Source organism: Tasmannia lanceolata, unplaced genomic scaffold (assembly GCF_043159265.1).
Source record: "Tasmannia lanceolata isolate RefF3 unplaced genomic scaffold, GAP_Taslan_0.1 ptg000037l, whole genome shotgun sequence".
In the NCBI taxonomy this organism is placed as follows: Eukaryota; Viridiplantae; Streptophyta; class Magnoliopsida; order Canellales; family Winteraceae; genus Tasmannia; species Tasmannia lanceolata.
In genome coordinates this window covers 1,869,951-1,887,105 of record NW_027518714.1, presented here as the reverse complement: position 1 = coordinate 1,887,105, position 17,155 = coordinate 1,869,951, and the positions used below count along the sequence as shown (strand labels likewise).

Sequence of the window (17,155 nt, the reverse complement as noted above, 5' to 3'; positions counted from 1 at the left end):
TTTCCATAGGCGGATCCTAGCCCTCCGATCTAAATAGAAACTACATCTTATGCAACCTCTATAGATTGTAGGTTTGTGATCATCCTACGGAAATTATTTTTGGGCACAACCTATTTACATTGTGGCCCATCAAATGGACGGCTCGGATCATCCTATGGTCTGAACGGCACACTTCATTTTCAAAAATATGGGTGAGGCCTAAATTGGTACGAACCACACCATAGGATGATCCAAACCATGGACGGCTTGGATCATCCTATGTTGTGGACGGTACGCTTCAATTTGAAAAATATCGGTGGGGCCTACGATTGGGCCTTAATGTTAGTGTACGACCAACTCCATAGGATTATCCAAACCATGGATGGCTTGGATCATCCTATGTTGTGGGCCTTAATGTTACTGTACGACCACAGGATGATCCAAACCATTCATTTGATGGGCAACCCTTTTGGGGGGCACAACCCATTTACGTTATGGCCCATCAAATGGACGGCTCGGATCATCCTATGGTCTGGACGGTACACTTCATTTTCAAAAATATGGGTGGGGCCTAAATTGGGCCTTAATGTTACTGTACGAACCACACCATAGGAGGATCCAAACCATGGACGGCTTGGATCATCCTATGTTGTGGACGGCACGCTTTAATTTGAAAAAAAATTGGTGGGGCCTACGATTGGACCTTAATGTTACCAACTCCTTAGGATTATCCAAACCATGGACGGCTTGGATCGTCCTATGTTGTGGACGGGCCTTAATGTTACTTTACGACCAACTCCATAGAATGATCCAAACCATTCATTTGATGGGCCACAATGTAAATAGGTTGTGCCTCAAAAATCATTTCCATAGGATGATCACAACCCTACAATCTATAGAGGTTGTATAAGATGTAGTTTCTATTTAGATTGGAGGGCTAGGATCTACCTATGGAAATGATATTTTGGGACGCGGCCTATTTACGTTTATGGCCCATCAAATGGATGGTTTGGATTATCCTACAGTGGTATGGGCGGGGCCTACGTTGTGTAAAGATGGGCCCACCATTCCACCAACGGTTTCTGTTGGGCCCACCAACTGTTCCTGTTGTGTGTGGAGAGAGAGACCGGTCAAATGGTGGGAAAGTGTGAGAGAGAGAGAGTGTGAGTGAGTGAGTGGAGAGAGACCGGTCAAATGGTGGGAAAGTGACATATCCTAACGTTTAACGTTAGCCAGCCTTCAAGGCGCGGAGGGGGGGAATATCAGCGCCCTTTTATATTATTATTAATGATTTACCTGGAACGTGGGTCGATATAGGCGGCTGTTTGGGACATATTCCTGACGCGATTCTGTCTTTGTAGCAGCTCCCTGTTTATTGTATTCATTCGCCACTCGCTATGCGTTAGAAAATCCGGCTATAAATACCACCTTCTCTCCAACAACTACCTTGGTTGATCTCAATTTCTCTCTTCGTCAGCCATGGCGAAGAACATCTTGGTTACCGGAGGAGCCGGTCACATTGGGAGCCACACGGTTCTACAGCTTCTGCTGGGAGGATTCAAGACCGTAGTCATCGATAAGCTCGACAACTCATCCGAAATCGCCATTAAAAGAGTCACTGAGCTCGCTGGAGAATCTAGAAAGAACATCGTTTTTCATCAGGTAAAAGAAAATAGAAACCTGGGTTACTCCACTCGAGTTTAATCCTTTGCTTGATTAGGAAAAGGCTACCTCGATTTTCAATTTTCGTTTTCTTGTACCCGTTCAATGACTCCTTTTCCAGAATCTAGGGTCTGTGCACTCTATTTTCTTATGTATAAATTTGAGGAACGTGAACAAGTGTTTGCTAATTTCGGTCTTTAATCTGTCATTCTATCTTCCGTATCATATTCTTGTCAAGGTTAATCTTTTATGTGCAGTGCTTACTTTTGTGTTTGGATTTTGGGTTTCCATCTGTCAATCTGAACAGAATATCTCCTAATAAGCTTGCATTTTTTAATATCTTGTTTACTGAGAAGAGTCAAATTTCATCTTTCTGCATGTGTCAGTAATTTCATCTTCATGTGTTGGAATAGCAATTTAGGGGCCATTTGGATTTAGTTTGAAAACAGTGAAAACGAAGGATCATGATCAAGCTGCTCTATGCTGTCCTGACAGCGTTTCTTGGATTTTAAGTGAGAAATTCAGATTTTAAAAATCGTGCCTGCATCCTGAGATTTCTAAAAGCTGGAAATATGGGAGGATCTGCTACTCTCTTGCCGACGGAAAGAAGGGCGAGAAGTAAAAAACGAGTCAAAAACGACGGCGGGTCCGCTTCTTCTCTTGTCTCTTAGCTACAATTTTGAAGAAATCCCGGATTCTAAAATCCGCGTATCCAAATGGCCCCTTAGTGTCTTGCTGAGCTAATCTCAAAAATATGAATTGAAGCTTTATTAGTTGGATTGCATATATAAACTTAGGTATGCATGCCTACGCACGTCTAGGTGCATAAATATCTCAGTACACATAGTTTGGATACTTATTCACAGATGCATATGATACATTGACATCCTACAATACAACTGCACTGTGACTTTTTAGTTCTTGGACTTCCTTGTTCTCATACTAGAAAAGGCAGAGATTAGGAAAATAGCTTATCATAATCATGTGTAATTCTGTTGATATTTATATGATGTTCTATTACATTTCTAGCTTTGCACAATGGATTCACATGTCAAAATGCTGAAGAAAATAATGCGGATGTAAGAATGATGTCCACAAATCACGAAATTAAAAACAGAAATACATAACCCTCATCACCTGTTCATGAATCAAGATCAAACAGTCCAAGAATCAAACTTGACTGTTCTTTACACTCTTTAAGGTCGTCTTCTAACGGCTTTCAATTGATAAAATGATCCAAAATCGGGTTTGGATGTTGTATGATCTAGTCTCTCTTGGCAAGGAGCCTACCTGCTCTCGGTCTTAGATGATCAAGCCAGCAACACCTTATGGTTTTTAACAAAAACCCAGTAACACCTTATGGTTTTTAACAAAAACCACAAACCCCCAAATAGCTCATCCATGCGAAGAGGAATAGGGAATAAGGGTTCTTTCCCTTTTCCTCTCATTAACTTCAAGAAGAACACTACTTCTTTTTTTTGTACTTCTGGTCGTGGGGATCCCCTTCCTCTTTTTTATTTTTTATTTTTCCATTTTATATTCTCTCCCATCCAAATAAAATAGAAAAGCAAACATAAATGCCTAATGGCCACGTGACTAATGTCCATCTTACATCAATCTTCTAGGAAATAAATAAAATGATTAGTCTTATCTCTAAATCCTAAAACCTCTCTAAGTAAACCAAATCAATTAGATGTCTCTTGGAGTAGTTTCCCAAGGTGGGAAATCTCCTTGGATCACTCAACTTTACAATCCTAGTGGACTGTAATCACCTAATTTGTGGAGGGATTTCATCTGCCCACTTGCAGCTTCCTTGCTCCCAGATGCAAGGTGATATTTTCATCTACATTGTTGGGACTCTCCTACTTGCTGCCAGCCAATGAAGATGAGCGTACTTGTGGCCAAAAGACTTAGGTATCCTTGGTTGTTGCCATTTTTGGAGACCCCCCCCAGCTCCAACCATGATCCACCTGTATCATAAAAGAACTATCCTTTCGCCAAATGTAGGTCTTCTAATGGCTTCTTTATTTACTTTCAATTGATAAAAAGAACTTTCCTTTCACCAAAAATACTAAGCTGAACCATAACTCTTAATATGATTTTATTTTTTATTTTTTATGTTGTAGAAGTTATAGGAGCTATCCAGCTCTGAGAGTAAACTTAATGCATTCAATGTAAAATAGTTCGCTCCATGTTTGCAACACAACAACCATTCTGAATCCCCCAAAAATGCAAACTAATGGGTTAAAATGGAAACAGATGCTTCAAAGAATATCTATTATTGGCCAATGTTCTATAAAAATCAGCCTGTGCATTTCTAGGATGGTCAGAGAACTTCTGACTTCGACTCAACTTGCTCCTGATTTGGGTGAGTTAATTGTTTGGCTTGTTAAACAATAATAAATAAAATTTTAAAATGCATCAGCTAAGAATGTAATGCTAAAAGATCAATTGAGCAATAAACAATTCTGAATATGTAACAAGTGCAACCAAACTTCTAAGAAATTTAAAAGACAAAAGTAAAGAAAGAAAAAAGAACCTTCTCGTTGTACTCCGACCATCTCAGTCTTTTATTAATACATTTGGCTCCCATTTTCAAAAAAGAAAGAAAAAAGAACCTTAAGAAATGTCCAAACAATAAGAAATCCAGAAACATACCTGTAGCTGGAAATATTCACATGCTTGTGGGTGGCCTGAAGATTTTTTGATATGAATCCCTAGTTCTTTCCTCCCTCTTATGGTTGTCTCTTTGTCTCTCATCTTTTACCTCCTAACACTGAAGGCCTATAATTATATAAAATAGGTGAATAACCATGAAACTGTGATAGAACTGCAGCTCAACAGATTATAACGGAAGACTCTGTGATGGATAATCTGGTGGAATTTCAACAAGAAAAGGCAAGTCATGAGCAGAGGAGAAGAATCAAGCAAACCCCTGTTTGGATGAAGGATTTTATTAGTAAATAATTAGTAGATAATTAGGATAAATCAGTATTAGTGGTCTAATATGTTTTGTAATCTGTCTTTTACAAAGAAGGGGGAAAGCAAGTTGTTACTGTCATCTGACAGAAGAGAATCAATCCGTTAGGGAATGATCTTTTATAATCATGTACGAGATCAAGGAAAGGATAAGAAAATAGACAAAATTCCTTTATTCTCTCTTCTTCTTCGTCTTCTTCCTCTTCTTCTTCTTCTAGCTCTGAAACTTCCTCACTATTAGCAGCCCCCCTGAGATTTATATCAGAGAAGTGTATCATCGGCGCTTTCATTGAGCCTTCTTCCATGGCGGAAAATACACGTGCTCAATCGACGATCGACGAGCAGCTCCAACACCACCAGCAACAACTCCATGATCTGCGTATTCTCCAATCTCAACAACATGCAAAATTAGTCAATATGATTAAGCAGTTGCAGGTCCGACCTCCACCACCGACCAACCAACAATCGCATAGCGATGCTCACTCTTCTCGTAGTGTGGACGACGCTCTCCTTCTAGTTCCGATGAATTTCCGTAGGGTTATACAGATGGATGTTCCGAAGTTTGATGGATCCGATCCAGTCGGATGGATTTTCAAAGTCGAACAATTCTTCCATTATTACAGCACTCCTGAAGAACAACGGCTGACAATCGCTTCATTTCACCTGGAAGGTCCTGCTCTTTCTTGGTTTCAATGGGCAAAATCAAATAATTTGTTGCATTCATGGAAGGGTTTTCTTGATTCCCTTCAATTACGCTTCGGCCCTTCGTTATATGAAGATCACAAAGATCTTACGAGAGAGTTATTGGTTACACCACCCACCTCTCCCCTACAAGCCTTCTCGTTAGCCCGCCCTTTTGAACAAAACTACGAGGATCTGAGAAAATCATGGAAAAGTCCCCCTGCACAAAACATGGGAGGACCGGGCTTACCTACACCATTAATTAACCCTCTCAGAGCACTGCCTCCACTCCCACTTCAACAAATTCCCGTGCGAACTCGCCAATTAACGAGAGAGGAAATGAAACCCAAAAGGGACAAAGGCCTCTGTTACTATTGTGATGAGAAATTCATTCCTGGGCATGATTGCCGACGACGATTGTACCACCTTTCTGCCATTGAGGAGGACTTCGAACCCATGTTCACAGACACTACAGAACTTGCGATCACTAAATTACCTGACGAATTAGCGGAGGAAAATTCTGTCAAAATTAGTTTCCAAGCTCTGGTAGGACAACAAAATCTCAGCACCATACGCATACCTGGTACACGTGCAACTCAGTCCCTTCATGTGTTGATTGACAGTGGATCAACCCACAATTTTGTGAAGGACAAGGTGGCTACATCTCTAAATTGGCCAATTATACATACTGCTCCAGTCAAGGTGTTGATTGGCAATGGCGAATCTTTGCTCTGTAACAAGAAATGCCTCAATGTCAAGGTGACATTACCATCTCATGAATTTTCATTTGACTTATTCATTCTACCTATCAAGGGGGCTGATTTAGTTTTGGGCATTCAGTGGTTACAAGAATTAGGTCCCATTGTTACAAATTACAAAATTTCCACTATGGAATTCAATTGGAAGGGCCGAAAAAGGAAGCTCACAGGGAAGGCGGCTTTAAACCCTTACCCTCTCAAAGCCACTCATTTAAAGAGTTTGGATAGGACAGATTTAGTTGCCTCTTGTTTTCAATTAGTTTGCATTGCCTCTGAGCAATCCAACCCTTCTGATGTAGCAATCACTCCAACAGCTTTACCACCTGATTTACCCACAACAATTTCTAAACTTTTGTTACAGATTGCTTCAGTATTTCAGTTACCTACATTTGTACCTCCTCGTAGAGACGTGGACCATCAGATTCACCACCTCCCTGGTTAAATTCTGATAGAAACCCAATATTCATCAGCAAATTATGGTCCGCGCTTTTCAAGTTTAGTGGTACTTCGTTAAACTTATCATCCTCTTATCACTCGTAGACAGATAGCCAATCAGAAGTTCTGAATCGATGTATTGAACAATATTTGAGGGCTTTCTCTCAAGAAAACCCAAAGCACTGGCATCATTATTTACTATGGGCCGAATATTCTTACAATACATCGTTTCACACAGCCAAAAAAATGACTCCATTTGAAGCAGTTTATGGGAGGCCACCACCATCCTTACCTTGCTACATTTCGGGGTCTTCTTCAATCGAAATAGTGGACACCGAGCTCAAACAACGAGACATCATTTTACATCAGCTTAAGGCTAATCTTATTCAGGCTCCAGCAAGAATGACGTGTATGGCTGATCAAAACCGTCTTGACAGACAATTTGAGGTGGGAGATTGGGTATTGTTGAAATTACAACCATATCGGCAACATACAGTTGAAAACAGAGTTTCTCAAAAACTTAGTAAACGTTTTTATGGACCCTACCAAGTCGAATCAAGAGTTGGGAAGGTTGCATATCATCTGAAACTACCAGAGAGTAGTGAAATTCACCTAGTTTTTCACATTTCATTGCTCAAACCTTTTTATGGTCCAGCCCCTCTCACTCCCTGCCCTTTACCAATTCAGAATTTCGATAACCATCCTCTTATTTCACCTCTAGCCATTTTGGACAGGCGAGTTATACTCAAAGATCACATCCCACTTCAACAAGTACTGGTGCAGTGGAAAGGATTACTTCCAGAGGAAAGATCTTGGGAGAACTTACATGACCTGCAATCAGCTTATCCAAATTTGAACCTTGAGGACAAGGTTAGTTTCGAAGGAGTGGGCAATGATAGAATTGCAGCTCAACAGATTATAACGGAAGACTCTGTGATGGATAATCTGGTGGAATCTCAACAAGAAAAGGCAAGTCATGAGCAGGGGAGAAGAACCAAGCAAACCCCTGTTTGGATGAAGGATTTTATTAGTAAATAATTAGTAGATAATTAGGATAAATCAGTATTAGTGGTCTAATATGTTTTTTAATCTGTCTTTTACAAAGAAGGGGGAAAGCAAGTTGTTACTGTCATCTGACAGAAGAGAATCAATCCGTTAGGGAATGATCTTTTATAATCATGTACGAGATCAGGAAAAGGATAAGAAAATAGACAAAATTCCTTTATTCTCTCTTCTTATTCGTCTTCTTCCTCTTCTTCTTCTTCTAGCTCTGAAACTTCCTCACTATTAGCAGTCTCCCTGAGATTTATATCAGAGAAGTGTATCAAACTGCCTTTAACCCTTTTTTCCAGAAAGACCAAAATACCCTTTTACGAATTACAAACCCAATCCGAGCATTTTTTTTTGTACAGAGTCACAGGCCATGTCTGCTTCTTTGTGACTTGGTGTACTGGCGATCTGAATTAGTTAGGCCAAAGTCTAAAATCTACTCGATGAATTTCCGTACTATGGGTTCCTGTAAAGCATGATGGGTCATGAATCTTATGGTTTATTCTAGAATAACACAATTCTGTCATGACCTTTTGTTGGAAGTTGCGACCTTTTGTTTGGACAGAGACAAACTTCAAAATGAGCTTTTGTACCACATTAGTTTGCCTGAAAATTCGGTTTCTTTCGTGAACCATAAAATTTTGACTGACATTCATATGCATATATTATATGCATATGTGCTCTATTTGTGGTCTTGCATCTTTGAGTTAGGCACATTGAGTTCAGTTATTGCATGTATTTTTATGTATACAAACGACAAAGACACCCATATTTGCTATGATATATTATATGCATATGCCCGTGTATCTTTGTACACATCCATGCATGTGGACAGTGGATGTATCTATAAGTTTGGGCTTACAACCTTTTTGATGCATATGCATGAGTTTGTCAAAAGCATCTTTCAGGGAAACAGATCCTTTTTTGTTCCGAATAGAAGCTTGTCCAAAGACACAAATTCTTATTGAACTTACCGAGAAGTTTCCTTTTGTGTTATTTGTTCTCATCTGGATATTTCTTGGGAACAGAGTCAGAAGACCTGTTAATGCCGTTAAATTTGACAAGATGGTATACTTTTTGCAATTCAGTATACTAATAAAGGACCACATTCTTAATTTGACGAGCTTCATGTTGCTGATCATGTAATCTAATTTTCTGCTTATGGAAAATCTTGTCATGCTGGACACTTGTTTTTATGCTTCTTTTGATGGTTCTATTCGTTGTAAGAGAATCAATTTCAGGAAGTCACTAGCCTATCAGTTGGTCACTTCTGTGTCATTTTTTGTAATGTAAGGATTACTTACACATCCACTTTGTGCATGCATCGTTTCCTTCACATCTCTTTCGTTGTTTGGCGTTAAACAAAATTTAACCTGAATTTTCTCCAACTCTTCTATGTTTGCAATGGGTTGTGCTACTTCTAGTTCAGATTAAAGCATGCTTTTAGTTTGTGGTCATATGACAAGTCCTTCCTATTTGCAAGATATGTCAATGGTTGGAAGCTACATATATTCTTGTCTTTAATAATAAAACGGCTGATAACTACTTCAATTTTACTTGTGTCTTCTCCGATGAACTATGTATTACCATTTAAAAGGGAATGATTTATTTAATAACTAATACTGAATTGACAGTTTTAAGTCTGTAAATATTGTATTCCTAGGAATTTCAGACAGCCATGTGTTTCTATAAATTCAGAATCGAGTCAACTCCTTTCTTTTTTCTTTCCATTTTAAATTGTGAATGCTGTTTAAGAACATTTCTTAGATGTACTCTAATTTCTAAGCTTTCTGTTTTCTTCTGCAGCTGGACCTCAGGAACAGAGAAGCCTTAGAAAACCTTTTTGCTACATCAAAGTAAGGTTCTAATGTTTCTTTACACTTTTTTTATTTTTATGGTCATTTTTGAATTCACGTCGTTACCTTTGTTTTGGAAGAAAAGAATCCTGACTATACACAATGATTTTTGGTTCCTGCTCTGTTAACATTACACATTCTGCTTCCTTTGGTCTTGAAGGTCTTTGTATGTTCTTCACGATCATTTTCTTGGAGAATAATTATGTTTATGTGTTTGAACAATGAGATGATTTCAAGCCTTTTATTAAACATGAGAGACCTTTATGATTCTAAGCCTAAATTTTATTATTATTATTATTATTTTTTTGTTCGTATGTTAACCATGCGACTATGGGTCAGTTTCACAAAAATTTGGTATAAAGTCCATATGAATTACTCCTATGCAGATAGAATCTTCTTTCATATAGAGTGATCAAATTTTCTTCTCTTGAACCCACTTTCTCAAATAATGTTCACTGTTACACTTGAGGCTCTCTTTGAAACCTTATATTGCCCTTTTCAATCTGCAAATATTAGTTAGCATGGTTTTGCAACTTCACCCTAATGGCCTCTCCATGGCTATCTTATCTGTTGTCATGCAATGAAGCATATTTTCTCTTCTAAGTGATTTATTTATTATATTCTATCACTTTCAGTTCTTGATCATGGAAATAATTGAGCAGTTCAAATATTTGCTAGTTTTACAGAGGGCCGAAAGTTTTTTTTTTTTTTCCAATCTAACCGTTGCATCTGATTATGTTCCTTTGCAATATGCCTCACTTTGTACCTTTTTATGATTCCCTTCACTCTAGAGCTTTCCTTGGGCAACTATTTGCAGCCCTCATCATTGTCTCACTCGTTCTCGAAAGATTTTAATGCCTAATTTTTAGAAGTGATGCTTCACTAACATTTGTTGGTAATAAATGGTTAATGTTCAACGGAAAAAATCTCCAAATGACACATCTATTGGTAGCAGAAGTATCTAATTATAGCAAGTCAATGATTGTGTATTGTTAAATATTCTAAGGGGCTCAACTTTAGCGGGCGTATGGATACAGTATTTTCCTTTTAGTGAAAGAGTTTTCAGCAAATTCGTAAAATGCTTATTTTACGCAGTTTGGATATCACATTTTCTTTAGAATCCATATTCAAGGGTGCTGAATTTGACATGAAAATCAATGAAAATGGCATCCACCTTTCCTCTATGATTTCGCTTGTAATGAAAAGAAAATTACAACCGGGCTATCCTCTCTCAACCTGAAAACCTTCTCCTCCTCTCTTAGCAAGAGAAAAAGAGAAATAATAAGATGTACTGAATTGGGGAGGGCGGTGTTGCAGGGAAGATTATTTTGATTATTATCTCTTGGGTGAGGACTTTATCTTGCTTGAAATTCCTCTCTAGCACAAATATCATATGGTTTTGGAGGGGGATTTGTTCAATCAAGGATAGGGTGGAGACGAAGTCCCCTGGGTGGACTCCTCCAGATCCAGTTTGGCTGAAGTTAAATTTTGATGGATCATGCATTGGTAACCCTGGTTTGGCTGGAATAGGGGGAATTCTCATAGATGAGACTGGATCCATCGAGTGGGGTTTTTCCAGACGTGAAAGTGAGGGCAGTGTTGCAGGTAATCAAGATCACTAGCAATAGAGATATGAGTAGACTTATTGTGGAGAGAGATTCCCTCAATGTCATTAGGTGGATGGATAGTAGTCGTTCCTACCCACAATCTCAACCATCTTTTCCCTGTCTATCTCATTCACCGAACAATTTATGTTTCCCGTCCAAACAACACAAATAAAATTTCGGGTAAATAGGGGATTTCATCCAAACAACGCAGAACTACATCTCTATGTTACCTAGATAAGGGTGCAAATATTGGACACTACGGGGATCTGAGACGAGGATACTCCAAGTTTAAAAATCTTAGGATATGGATATGAGGAAGACCTGATATGTGAGTTTGTGATATGCGAGAATTTGTGATGTGCGAGGATCCGTTATGAAATTGTTAAATTCGTTTAAAGTTTAAATCTCATGTTTTGTTGTTTGAAAAGCACACACTCCTCTCTCATACAACAAATCAACATATCCTTTCTTAGGGTGCTCTCTATGTAGCTTAGGGTTCTTATTTCTTTTATGAAGAGGAATATAAAAAGAAGAAAGAAGATTTATGCCAGCCATCTTTGTTTTGTATATCTATGAAAGACCAAGCATGTCATCAATAGCGGCAAAAAAGAGCCAAAAATAAGTATACTGACCAGCCGGATCGGACGCATATCCGACAACCTTGACTATCATATCCTGTTGAGTCCGTTACTCCATCCATTTTGAAGGATCCTAGATTCATAGCACATTCTTATAAAATACAAGATGCCTCTTAAACAAAATTCTTATAAAATACAAGATGCCACTTAAACAATGTAGAACTTATTTCAGAGAAAACTTTTCACATTCTTAAGCCTTCAGTGAATTTGGAACTTTTAGCAGAAGGAAAATCAATTCATCAAAATGCCTCCTTACTGCTTACCGTTGATCTTTAACAGAAAAGGGACCCTAAAGATCACATTAGGAGGAATATGAGCATTTATAGTAGTTTCCTTCACCTATAGAAGGGTCAACATTTGATTTGAAACCATAGTAGGTTTGACTGCTGCATGAAACTTCCTTCCTGGTTCCACAGCAGTATGGAACAAACATGATTTATCTCTGATATGTGGAGATAGCTTTCAATGATATTTTTTTCTTTTGTTCAAAGCTTGCAACCAATCACTTTTTCAAGACTCCCCATGTCAATCGTCAACTTGCCTGAGTCGATTCCCTTTTATATTGTCCGAGCTCTTTTCCAAGTCTGCAATTCGCCCTACCAAATCAATCTAAACTTCTTTGGCTCTCCCAAGTTACGACCGTGTCAACCGAGTAATCAGCCGTATGTTTTGAAACTGTACAAGTAATGGTTAGTATTTTGATTTTTTGCTTTTACGTTATTTCATGTTGTTCCCTCTTCTTTCATTAAGCTGTTTATCGCATGGAAAAGTTTTATTTCCACAAAAAATGACAAGGTTCATTAGTCATTACTGTTTGCTTTTGCTAATTTTTTAAACAATTTTCTTTCCCATCATTGCTAATAGCATGGTTTTTGCATTGCTACGATTAAATTGATGCCATTTTTAGTTATAGATATCTGGTTTAACACTTTCTGTGCTCATCCCTTGCAGATTTGATGCTGTTATTCACTTTGCTGGATTGAAAGCCGTGGGTGAAAGTGTGGAAAAACCTTTGCTTTACTATAACAACAATATTATCGGCACAATAAATCTCTTGGAAGTCATGGCTGCCCATGGGTGCAAAAAGGTATTCCTGCCACATTTACATCATCCAGGGAGCTAACTCTTATATTTCTGGGATTGCGTGGAAATTTTATTAAATAAATAGATTTCCTCGAGGGAATTTTCTTGTCTGTAGGTTCATCATATGGTTAGTTATTCAATCGAATTCTTAACCTCTTCTCTTATCTAGTGAGAAGGAATCTGTCGCCAAGAAACTAGAATCACTAAAATATAGTCATTTTCTTTCCAATCTGAGCCCCATTAGATTAGCATTTCAGTTAACCGTGGGACAAAGGGTTCCCTATGCACAAATAAATGAATGGATGTTCAAAACAAGTAACATTTCATATGGCAATGATGTACTGCACCTTTTCACATCCTGGGCTTTAATACTATCTCTGTGATCATCTGTTTTGGATTTTTAACTTCGACACTGCAATGGGAAAGTGTTTGATTCATTTTTCTGATTGTTCGGCACCCCAGATCTGATATTGAGATATCATTCACACATGGGTTTTCTGTTCTTATTGTTTGAAAGGACTTCTCAGTGTCTTTTACCCACAGACTCCTCTCAAGAATACCTAAAAGATATGGAATATTACCTTTCGCAAGACTTGGATGAATCCCAAATTGATTTGGTTTCAGACCGATACTTCTTAATTAAGTATGAGCTAGGTCTTGTGTCTCATCTTGGGGTCTTGGACTTAGCTATCTAGGTGTTAATGTTGTTAGATTCTAATAGTTTTCCTGACTTGTTCCACGACAACTAATCTTTGTATTGCTAATGATAAATTTCTCATTTTCCAGTTTATGGATCATATGTCAGCAATAGATGATTTTATACTTGTACTGTACTTTGAAATCATTTTTAAAAATGTTTCAGTTTGTATTTTCATCGTCTGCTACTGTATATGGATGGCCAAAGGAGGTTCCTTGTACAGAAGATTTCCCACTATGTGCAACAAATCCATATGGACGCACCAAGGTACATCCTTGCATTCTCATATCAATCATTCTCTTGGTGTTTCTAACTAATAAATATCTTATGCTGGTTGTTGTAGCTTTTTATCGAAGAGATCTGCCATGATATCTACCGTTCAGACTCTGAATGGAAAATCATATTACTTAGATATTTCAATCCAGTTGGAGCTCATCCCAGTGGTTATATTGGTGAAGATCCCCGTGGAATTCCAAATAATCTCATGCCTTACATACAACAAGTTGCTGTAGGCCGGAGACCTTCATTGACAGTATTTGGAAATGATTATTCAACAAAGGATGGCACTGGGGTATGTTGATGTCAATTTGTTTAAGATTCTAGTTTCTTCGTGCTTATCTGCTTGAGATTTATATGAACAATTTTCACTTATATTCTCAACCTGTTATAGTTGAACTTATATGAAATCTTATTGTTTTTTGCTTCAATCAATCAGTTCTACACCCTAGTATAGGTTTTTTTTTTTTTTTTTCTTCTTTTATGTGCTAATTTTGTGAACTCATTGTTATTTCTATTTGCAATTGAATGAAATTCTACTCAGATTCATAGCCTTCTCATTTTGAAACTCCCAATCATATTCCCTTCTCACTGCTTACTCAAGCTATTTATGTGCTCCATTACCTTCACCTGCAAAATTGACAAGTAGACAAAAACATGATACCTATTTGTAAAATGCATTTTGCTTTATGCCAGTTGTCTTTTCTGTTTTTAGTTTGCTATAAAATGTATGTTATTTTGTTGCTTTTGTATGTTCAGGTGCGGGATTACATTCATGTTGTTGACTTGGCAGATGGACATATTGCAGCACTCTGCAAGCTATTTGAATCTAATACAGGTGGGTCACGACAACTAATCCTTCTTTCTGTTATCCGTTTTTTATGGAAATGAAGAATTGCTGGGACATAATTTGCAGGTGTGTTTTGGTCAATTTAAAGGAAAATTCAAGTTTTCCATCTTTCTGATCATCTATCTGAATTGTCTATATTGTTACACTTCTATTGGAAATATGGAAGTCATTGCTTTCCATCATTTTCAATCATATCTTGTGCATCCTATTCCTGTACTAAATGAATTTACATTTTTGAGTTGAAGTTGGATTAGGGAAAACCGGATGCCGAATTGTAGTTCTTTGACAAAGATTGTGGACTTGCACTTGTAAACCTTGTCCTGTTAGTGCCAGCTTCATACTGGGTTTAATGTTCTGTTTTAGTTTTTCCGTCGCTAAAGTTCAGACACAAGGCCATTTTAAATTTTTTATTATTTATTTTTTATTATTATTATTTTCTTTTTTTGAAATAGCCACTTCACTGCAGATAAGGGCATTGTATGTATTACCATTAAAAAAAAGGGCATTGCATGGGTTTGATTGGTTACCATAACTGTCTATTTCGACATGTCTACTGCATTTTCTCTTGCTGCTGAGTAAGATTCTCACCAATCTAATCCAATTTCATATAGTCCAAGACTAATAAAGACAAGACATAAAGATAATGCGTGAACTAAATTCATGGAAAATGAATCTGTTCTGTTGCCCACAGAACTTGCTTGACATTGTGAGAAATTATATGGTGGTCGACAGTGAAATCCCGTCAAGGTGGTATGTTAAACTTACCACCCTTGATATTTGATCCAACAGCAGCATCTTAAAAAGTGCGCTGCTGTTGGATCAAATGTCAAGGGTGGTACCGTTTTGACGGTACTTGTCGGTCGGGCACCATATAAAAACTCTAACATTGTTATATTTTGATGACCCTGTTCATTTCAGATTGTGACACCCTCACCATCTGTTGTCACAATCTGAAGCGAACAGGGCCGAAGGCAAATTATAGTATCTATTCTGATTATTAGTGAATGTGAAGACCTGTGGTAGTAGCACTGGTAATTAATTCCAAATTATTTTTTAAAGATAATGATTGCTGACTATTTCAGCCTTTGATACAGATTTCCTTCTTGTTGGTTGGATATGATTTTGGTCAAGATATTCTTACTTTATACATGCGCTGATTTGCATCTGTTTGCCTAGTGTGATGTGACTGTAGAAACTTGCAGATTTTGCTGTAACGAAGTGGGTTTTGTATTACAGGTTGTGAAGTGTACAACTTAGGAACTGGAAAGGGAATGTCAGTCTTGGAAATGGTTTCTGCATTTGAGAAGGCCTCTGGAAAGGTACTTTCCTCATATAACTAAAAGTATCTGTTCATTTCATACAAACAGTTAACCTCCCAAAGTATATTTCACTTCTAGATGAGTTCTTTGATTTTCTTTTCTGATATATAACAGTCAACACTCAAAAAAGAATTGGTAAAAGGATTTCATTACCAAGAAGCACATGTTTTTCCTTTGTTGTGGATATTTTAAAGATGCATCTTCCACTATTTTCTGATCACTGAATTTTACTCCTTACCTTTTTATCATTGGCGATCAATTCATTCCTGTTGTTGGAATTTGCTTCTTTGCTTCTCTTCCTAAGATGATTCTGTTCCTCTCAGAAAATCCCTCTGGTTATGACTGGAAGGCGACCTGGTGATGCAGAAATTGTTTATGCATCAACTGACAAAGCGGAGCATGAGCTGAACTGGAAGTAAGTCCAACCACATTAATGTTTTGCTTGTTTCATTCGTTTAGTTGTGTGATTCAGCTCTAATCTTGTTAGTTACCCCTAACCTATATGCCAAAAGCTCTAGAGCTGATGAAATGCATTAGCCTAGGCCTTTTAAACTTGTCCCATACCAGGCCTAGTCCCACACCTAGGCAGGCTCCTACTTAGGACCATAACAAATTTCTCATCTTCTGAACAATGGATATTATTGGTACTTGCAGAGCCAAGTATGGAATTGACGAAATGTGCCGGGATCAATGGAACTGGGCTAGCAAGAACCCCTACGGGTATGGATCGCCAGATTCGGGCAAGTGAAGTTTCTAGCATTTTTCTTGCTCTACCTGGGATGGACTCGGTCGTTTCTACCTTGTTGTATCTATAAGGAGGGGATTTATGTAATTGAATCTGTCTATAAGAACGAGTCGAGCAGCCACAGTGGCTAGTAATCGTCTTTGTTACATTTTGACCAATTCGAAAGAAAGGAGCTCTAGCCACCATAGAGTGGGCTGCGAGGATGGTTTGGATCATAATAAGAAGTGGCCCATCAAATGAACGGTTTGGATCATCATAAGAAGTGGTCCCCATCAAATCAACATGAGAAGTGGGCCCCAGTGTAAAAATATCGGACCTCACGTGCCCACATCATATAAAATCACATTTAAAAAATAACAGCCTCTGTTTAGAATTTGTTACTAGAGAAGAACGCGCTGGAGGGAACCATGAGGTTCTTCTCAGCATGATTTTTCTGGTGACTCGGGCTATTTCTTCGATGACCTTGACTCTGGATTAGTTCATTCCACGATTTAAAAACAAAAGTTGATACAGAGAACGGTGACTCGGCCCTCTTTTACA

At 38.0% G+C, this 17,155-nt stretch overlaps 1 protein-coding gene across 1 annotated transcript; it reads left to right on the top strand.

Annotated features, from left to right (window-relative positions):
* Positions 1-1,273: 1,273 nt before the first annotated feature.
* LOC143860724 (UDP-glucose 4-epimerase GEPI48-like) lies at positions 1,274-16,839 on the top strand. Its single transcript, XM_077371518.1, has 9 exons — positions 1,274-1,641; positions 9,351-9,400; positions 12,597-12,732; positions 13,591-13,692; positions 13,769-13,996; positions 14,461-14,539; positions 15,788-15,870; positions 16,194-16,285; positions 16,525-16,839. Exons 1-9 carry the CDS (start codon positions 1,459-1,461, stop codon positions 16,616-16,618), a joined length of 1,047 nt encoding a protein of 348 aa, XP_077227633.1. The 5' UTR covers positions 1,274-1,458; the 3' UTR covers positions 16,619-16,839.
* Positions 16,840-17,155: the final 316 nt, after the last annotated feature.

Coding starts and splice junctions, on each gene's coding strand:
- LOC143860724 (XM_077371518.1), top strand. CDS start 1,459: ATGGCGAAGAACATCTTGGTTACCGGAGGAGCCGGTCACATTGGGAGC. Junction 9,401..12,596: donor AACCTTTTTGCTACATCAAA/GTAAGGTTCTAA, acceptor CATCCCTTGCAG/ATTTGATGCTGTTATTCACT. Junction 13,997..14,460: donor CAACAAAGGATGGCACTGGG/GTATGTTGATGT, acceptor TTGTATGTTCAG/GTGCGGGATTACATTCATGT.